Source organism: Hevea brasiliensis, chromosome 9 (assembly GCF_030052815.1).
Source record: "Hevea brasiliensis isolate MT/VB/25A 57/8 chromosome 9, ASM3005281v1, whole genome shotgun sequence".
NCBI classification, from domain to species: Eukaryota; Viridiplantae; Streptophyta; class Magnoliopsida; order Malpighiales; family Euphorbiaceae; genus Hevea; species Hevea brasiliensis.
The window spans coordinates 71,818,458-71,826,966 of record NC_079501.1 but is presented as its reverse complement, the minus strand read 5'-3'; the positions used below and the strand labels follow the sequence as shown (position 1 = coordinate 71,826,966).

The window sequence follows — 8,509 nt, the reverse complement described above, 5'->3', positions numbered from 1 at the left end:
CAGAAAATGATATCATTACCAATCCATGGGAACCAAATAATGAGTTCAAAGAACATTTAAAAGAAGAAACTCCATCCTCTTTTCTCACATGTATATATCTAGTTCATTCACATATGATGATTGAAAATAACATCAAGCATAGAGAATAATCACCTGTTAATGAATCCGTACTTGTATCAAGAATTTTAACTAATTAAAAGCCATATCCTCAAAGTGAAGTAGGAAATTTTATCTCCTTGTTTCGTTAAACTATATATTTGGGAAATAAACCATAAACAACAAAGCTCGTGAGTTTTCTGTACACACTTTTTGAAACTATCTCTTCAACATAATAAACAGAGCTTTTCCAAAAATTTTGGAACTTTGCATTCCTGACAACTAAGACCTATAGTCTTCTTACTTTCAGATGGTTTTGCAAGAACTCGGTCTGATTGAGGTTGATTTGCTGGCTTAACTTTCTGAAGCTGCGCCTCAGCTTTTTGCCTAGATCCATTTTCACTTTGCAAGAGCTGATCAGCAGGTTCATTCTTATACTTCATTGTGGTGATTGCTTCAGCAATCATCTGTTTGTATAGTTTCATTAGTAGCTTCAACCCTGCAAACCACAGGTTACATGGTCAAAAGCGAGTCTTACAAACCTGTACTCAAATTCCACAACACAAGAAGAATAATAACAACTGCCACAGACACTTAAAATTTATCGCAAAAATATTCCTTTAACACGCATAAAGACAACAAAATGGTAGCTTCCCTCAAAACAACCTTTACAAGCAAACTGGCATTTAAGTTGACGGGGAACTGAAACAGGATAATGCAAAAAAACATTGTTATAAGTGGAACATGTAAGAGAAAGGAATAGGCGTCCAACAACAGCTGAAGTTAAAATATAATTTTAGATAAGCACAAACATCATCATAACTAAAATTGGATATCAGTGTCTCCTCTGCATTAGATCGTAAAAACCTGTGAATCAGTCCAGAAATTCGCAATCAATAAAAAATTTCAAATTTGGAAGATAAGACACTTAACATGGAGGATGAAGCATACTAAATTGATGAGAAAGTAGAGAAAAATCCGAAAAGATTTGAAGCATATGGATTGAATCCATGCAAAATTGGACAGAAATGGGCAACTAGTTATTTGGATATTTGATTGAATTCCTTGAAAGCAATATCTATTTTCTTTTGCATGAAACAAAATCTTTTCGATACTGAACCTATGGCCAAGGATAAACCAACAGTTGGTACAACTGGAGATGCTTCAGAGGATGCTAAATCAGAGAAGAAAAAGGAGGAGGAAGACTACAACATAGTCAGCGAATTATTAAAAAAAGACTTGACCTAGGCCATAAATTTCCTCTTTTGAGTGCATTCGGAAGGGTAGGATTGGTAAGACTATATAGCCTCCGTTAACCACGAAATCCATCCCACTCACATACTTGGACTCTTCGCTTGCTAGATACAAAACTGCATATGCTATATCTTCTGGTTCCAAAACGTCGCCTTTCAAAGTCCCTGCCAATGATAATAACTCTTCAGCCTCCTTCCCCATATTCAAATATTTTGGCTGACCGACATAAAAATTTCTAATTTCCTCTTACACCACGCAGGATAAAACCCAAATCAAGATGAAGAGAGACAGAGTGAAGAAGAAAATGAAGAACCTTTTTGGGTTTGTGTGATTACACATGATTAATTATTTGAATAATATAATTTTAAAAATTATTTACCATAATAATGTAAAATTAAAATTATTTATCAAAATAATGTTATTGAATGAGCATTTTTCATGTTTAAAAAGCTATAAAAACAAACATAGTAAATGACTTTCTCGTGAATGTGTCAACGTGGCAATTCAAATTTGCTTCAAAAAAATACCTGTCAAATTGGCTTTTTTTTTAAGTTGTCAAATCAATTACACAAAGAATATTTTTAACACTAAAATTGCCAATCGAAATGACGGTTTCAAGAGGAAAAAAAAAAAAAGAGTTGTTCCACAAATGAAAAATTGACAGAAAATTTGTTCTTCTCTATGTATGGACGCCTAAAATTAACCCGTGAGTGAGGAGTCTACTAGTTTTAAAGCCATTCTTAGTCTACTAGTTTTAAAGCCATTCTTTCTCTTCTGTTTAATTAACTTAAAGTTTTCCTTCCAAAAAACTTGTCTCTTTACTCTTGAGGATTTTTTTTTTCATGTTTTTTTGTATCTTGCATTATATATATATATATATATATATATATATATATATATATATATATATATATAAATATATATATATATATATATTTTTTTTTTTTTTGTATACAGCGTTATAAAGTAAGTTGCATTGCTGTTTGAACTTTCATATTAAGAAGGAAAATTGCTGCACTCAAGATAAAATTTTAAACTTTTTAATTAAATTTTAAATTAAATTTTAAGATGTAAACCATGATATAAATTGTTATTATGATGATTATTATGATATATTTGTTCAATTTTTTCCTTTTGATAATTTTATTAACATACATGTCAATTTTTGAGATAATATTAGTGTTATGTATTTAAGTTGTTATAATTAATTAAAAATAAAATTAGTATGTTGAGATTTTGTTTTAATTGTAGTGAACTAGTGATATTTTGATATACAATTTTAATTTTTTTTTATTAATATACATTTTATGTTTTTTTTATCTTAGTTGTAGTGATATAAATCTATATTCTTTGAAAAAATTTGAGAAAATAAAATTAGAAAAGTGAAAATTGTTACTTTTATTAATATATAGTGTGACTTTTTTTTAATTAAGATTTGATAATTTTAGTGTTACTAAAAGTTCAAATAAATTTTGAAAATGAAATTAAATTTTTTTTTATAAATTTAATATTTATTTTTTTTTAGTTGTTAAGAAAAAATTATAAAAAAAATTGGTATGAATTCAATAAAAGCTCTTAAAACTTTACCATATGCTCTATATACTTAAAATTTGCATTCTAAAGAGATGGTAGCATTCAAATTTGCATTTGAAGGACCAAAATACCGTTGAGGTAGTTGGAGAATATTCTCTAAATTTTCACATGTTTCAATAGTCTAACGCATTCTGACGCATGCTCAAGAAAACACCATTTGAAATGACATTTTCTTAAGCAATTAACAACTCTTGACAATGCCATTTTGAATGATGGTTTTGCGAGTACCATTTTGACTAGTGCTTTTGTGAGTGCTGACACGCATGACGCACTGAACTTGAGCTTGAATTGCCATTGAAAGTGCTTCTTCAACTAGTGATTTTGTGTTTAATTTTTGAACCTTAAAAATTCTTTTTCAATTGATGTTTTCTAAATAAATATTATTTTTGTAAATAGTTTTAGATTTACAATAAAATGGTAAAAAGTTCATAAAAATATATTATTTAAATAATTAATCCCTCAAACAAATTGAAATAATTCCTTCCAAGACAAGCTTTGCTGGTCATTTTGTAAAATTTGCAGTGGAATTAATGCTTTGCTACTCTTGCATGGTATGTATTCATCTTTTAACTGGTTGTGAAATTTATTTCCATATGATTGTATAATTTGCTTTCCTTTCTTTTAGAATATATCTCTTATGTTTCTTCTTCTGGGAAATGCAAGTCTGAGTTCTTTCCTGCTTTTAGTAGTGACTTGCTCTCTTGTATTCATCATTTCTATTTACTTTCAGGTATCTCATCACTTTGGGTTATCCTTTGTAATTCTCTCTTTCTTTCAGTACATTCAATTTAAATGGCATTTCAATTGCTTAGAATAAATAGCATTTGATTTCTTTACAAAGTAGTTATGCATTTAAATATATATGGATTGATGATTCTTATCATGCTAAAATGTTAACAAATGTGCTTCCATTCAAGCCATCAAGACGGATTCCTTGAAATTTCTTATGACGTTGTCTCCGAAGGCAAAATATTGCCCAAAATAACTAGTGAAATTGATCTTCCTGCATTGGAATTCTTGACATAAGATTTATAACGCATCAGTACCCATACTGGAATGCTCATTATAACTGGCAAAGCTTTCTGTAAAACCTTTTCCTCCATCCCCATATCTCTTGAAAGAGATGTTTGCTTGATTCACCGTAACCCATAAGACTTGAATGTAGCATTACCTCCATTTTTGTTATTATCATAATTTGTGAAATGAGATTGAGCCAGATTTGTCTATGTGTTACAATTGTATTGTGCTGAGAATCATATTTTGCATAGCTAGCCTTATGCCCTATTTGGTATTATTTTCTTGATTAATTTTTCCTTTTTAAAGATACATTATTTTAAATATTATTGAAAAAATATTATTTTATTAGGGTGAATTTCAACTATTGTACCTAAATTTAGGGTGTTATAACTGTATGGTACATAAAATTTAATTTATAACATAAAACCGCATGAACATTAATTTGAGTAACATAAAAGTCCATCTTACCTATTATAACTAGTATTTACGTTACAAAACTGTTGTGGCATTATTTTTTTTCTAAAAAAAAAATTTCAAGACTAAAAGAGTTATTTTTTTTTTCACTGCTCTTCTCTCTCCTTTCTATTTCTTCTTCACCTACCCAATCCTCTCTGTTTTTTCTAGGGGTATGCGATTTTGATTCGGTTTAGAATCTGTTTAGGAATCAAAATTAAACCGAAATTTCAATACTGTTCCGGTTTGATTCTTCATTGTTTTGATTTTGGTTTTGGTTTGGTACGATTTTCGATTCTTCGCTCCGATTCGGTTCTTGGTTCTTAAAAAAAATTTATATAATTATTTTCTTAAAAAGTCATACTTGAATTAGCATTTAAATTTTGAATTGGGTTATTAATACCTAATATATGTTTTAGCCATTTCTAAATTATATAATCTTTAACTATAAGGTGTATATATAATTTAGGATTAAATATGTTATATCATATAACAGTATAAGTTTATCTTATAATATTCATTTTAACTATTTATTAATTATATAGTATTTAACTATAATATGCTAATATAATTAAGAATTAACATATATATATATAATATAATAATTAAGAATTATAAGGCAATTTAATGTATTTATAACTAAAATTATTAAAAAATATAGAGAAATAACATATAATATTAGGTTGTATTTAGTTTATAATTATATATATATATAAAAATGTATATAATTATATTGAAAGTATATAACACATCTAAAAAAATGGAAATAAATAAATAAATAAATAAATATATATATATATATATATATATATATATATATATATATTCGGTTTTTAGTTCAGTTCTGGTATCGGTTTTTAGTTCAGTTCTGATATTGGTTCAGTTCGATTCTTAGTGAGGAACCAAAACCAACCCAAAGTATCCAAAAAACTTTGGTTCGGTTTGGTTCCCCTAAGAATTGTGACAGTCCTAGTTTCTTCACCAGTCTCTTGCATGTTTTTTTTTTTTTCTAATCTCTCTCTCAAATCTCCTCCTTTTTGGAGAAATTGCTAGAATAAAAAAGTGCAAGCTTGCTGAAAAATCTTCAGCAATATAGTAATTTAAAAAAAAAAAACAATATAGCAATTTTTCTTTGTCTATCTATTTGATTTTCTAGCAAATGTTTATCATTTGCACCTAAGAAATTTTGCACTTAATGAAAATTTTGAATTTTCCCAAAATCAAGAAAAACAAATCAATAAAAAGGAGCACCTAACCTACAAGCAATTTAAAGTTTGATAGAGATTCAAATTCAAGAACCAGCTTCTGATGGTAACGAGTTTAACAAAATTAGTTTCAAACAAATTTAGCCAAATGCCTATGATTCACCATGTCAAGGATAGGAAGCTAGACATATTACCATTCTCAATAGCATTTGAAGATGCCATTTCATACTCGAGTTTCTCAAGAACCTACATGGGAAATTATAGTAGGTGATGGGAGTTTTGGTACCCGTTAGCTTTTGTAACTTTGGACAGGAGAAAGAAATTGTTCTTTAATTGTGTATTGTGCTTGTTCAAACAAACCTAGTGAGTTCAAAATTGTAGAATATCTAGCAAATTAGCATAAAAGCACAAGTGCTAGACAGAAGTATGCATAAACTTACATGCATAAATATGACCTGATGCCCATCATCAAATTGTTACCAATTAGTTGTTCAAAAAGAGCCATTGTGGATAGAGCTAAAAAAAAAAAAAATCTTTTAGGACTTTCATCAAACATATAGATTGCTAAAAACCAAATGAATTGAAAAACTTAAACTTCATACATTACTCTTTAACATTAGTATACATATTGTCTGCAAAGTTCACACTCTTCAAGCCCGACAATTTAAGGGAGAAAAAAAAAAGAACATTAAATGTTTTACTACATTGTAAAGAGAGTGCAAATCTGACTATCCTAATGTTAATGATATTGCAAATCCAATGGATCAAATTGGATCATCAAGTCATGCACATAACCTTTTCAAGCATCTACTAAGGCATATTAAGTGATATTACAACAAAAATGAAGCATGAGCCTTTAATCAGTTTAACCTATAATCAAAATTGTGTGAGAGAGTCAGGTGTTCAAATCGTACCATTTTAGAGGTTTGTATTTATTAGAACCTTCCTAAACCCTCCATATTCACAAAAAGTGCAAATGAACTTGCCACTCATGCAAATGAACTTCATCTCATGAGAAGGACCAGATGTCGGTTCCTTATGTTTCTGTCTAGGTAGCAATTAGGGGTCGAAACTGACAGGCATCATTGGAGTTACTCGAGGTCAACAATCTGTATAGTAGTGGCAGCGCAATTTCATGGTGGCTATGGTGATTAACATAGATAAAGGCAAAAGGGTTGGGTGAGAAAGATGGAGGAGAAAAGGAGAAGGCATAAGAGAGGGGCATGTTTATTTAAGGGTAGAAAAGTAATCTTATTTAAAAGAATAATTTTATATAAACAATATAACCTATAAAGTGGTTATGTTAATATTGATATAGTTTTATTTTACAAATTAAAATTTATATACCACGCTATCATAGAGTCTTAAATTCAAGTACCATAAGGAAAATTTACCCTCTTTTATTATTTTATAATTAGACTAAAAATATCAAATTTAATTTTAAATTAATTTTCAATACTTAATATATTTAAAAAATTTATTTATAAGTGTCAAATAGGCTCTTAATCTATCACCATGCTACTTATATTTTTTAATCCAATTGAATTGCACTATCAAATCAAACCGCCAATTATGATCTCATTCATGATTTGATAAAGGAAGAAACTAAACTTAGCCTTCACAATAACAATTATGATAAATTTTTTCTCCAGTGCATTTATCTCTACATTGCATACTTTTTTCACCTACGCTATCTTATAAAAACGACATCATTTCACCTAAAAGTTACCCTTTTCCCTTCCAAGCTCAACCAATATTCTTCTTCAAGCATATGTACCAAAGTTCTTCTTCAAGCATATTTACTTTAGATCCAAAATTCTTCTTCAAAGCATATGTGCCAATGTTCTTCTTTAAGCATATATACTTGCAAGCATATTTTTTTCTTCTTCAAGTGTCTTTTCTTTCTAGAGAGTTGGCATCTTTTCCCCAAAAGTTTGAAGATCCTTCAATGATTTTGTATGGTTGATTTGGGATCTTCACATTTCCATTCCATTGGTTTTATGCTATGTTATTTTCTTGCAAGCATTTCATTTGGATAGAAGAGAGATGCTTGGTTTTATCCTTAAAATTATAGAATATCTAAAAATGACATAGTATAAAATTACATACTATAAAAATGTTATTCCATCTACTTTTATCTATTAACCTTATAACTATTAAATTTTTTTAACAAAATTTTGAAGCATGTAATTTTTATTTTTGAATGATCTTTACATTATCTAATTATTTTTCATACTTATATAAATTGTACCATGTTATTTTATACTTATATAAACCGTATTTATTTTTTTTTAATATTGGCATCTTTTTTGTAAAAATTCTAAGAGTCTCCTATACTTTGGTATCATGCTCTTCAAGTAAAGTTTTAAAAATTCTTTTATGCTTTTGTACGGTTAAGTTGGAAAAATTCTTCTATGCTTTCGTACCTTAAAGTTGACATCTCTATATTTGCGTTTACAAATTTGTAATTCATTTCTCTCTATCTTCTCTATATCCCATATACTAATTTCATAATTCTTTTTTCTCCACTGCCCTTTCTTCCTCAGCCTCATAAAATCCATCATCTACAACATATCTTTCGAAATTCAAAGCTATGAATTAACCCCCTTTTTTGTTTGTTCTACTTTTCCACGGGTGTGTAATTTCTTTTTTTTTTTTAAGTATTAATTGATTAGTATTATTTATGCTTTTAATTTTTTTTCTTCATTGAAGAAATAATATTATATCTTAAAAAACTTTCATTGTTTTTTATGTTATGTTTTGTTGTTAATTACTATCTTTTATTTTTATTTTTATTTTGATTTGCAATGAACATTGTTTATCTATGAAAATGTTTAAATTTTATGATATTTATTTTTTTTGCTATAGTTTCATTTGATTATTGCTAGAAA

General features: G+C 28.2%; 1 protein-coding gene across 1 annotated transcript; it reads right to left on the bottom strand.

Moving 5' to 3' along the window:
• Positions 1-272: 272 nt before the first annotated feature.
• Positions 273-1,678, bottom strand: LOC110665234 (uncharacterized). Its single transcript, XM_058154193.1, has 2 exons — positions 1,341-1,678; positions 273-595 (listed from the first exon to the last, which is right to left on the bottom strand). The coding sequence occupies exons 1-2, from the start codon at positions 1,549-1,551 to the stop codon at positions 324-326; spliced, it is 483 nt and encodes a 160-aa protein (XP_058010176.1). The 5' UTR covers positions 1,552-1,678; the 3' UTR covers positions 273-323.
• Between the last annotated feature and the right edge of the window lie 6,831 nt (positions 1,679-8,509).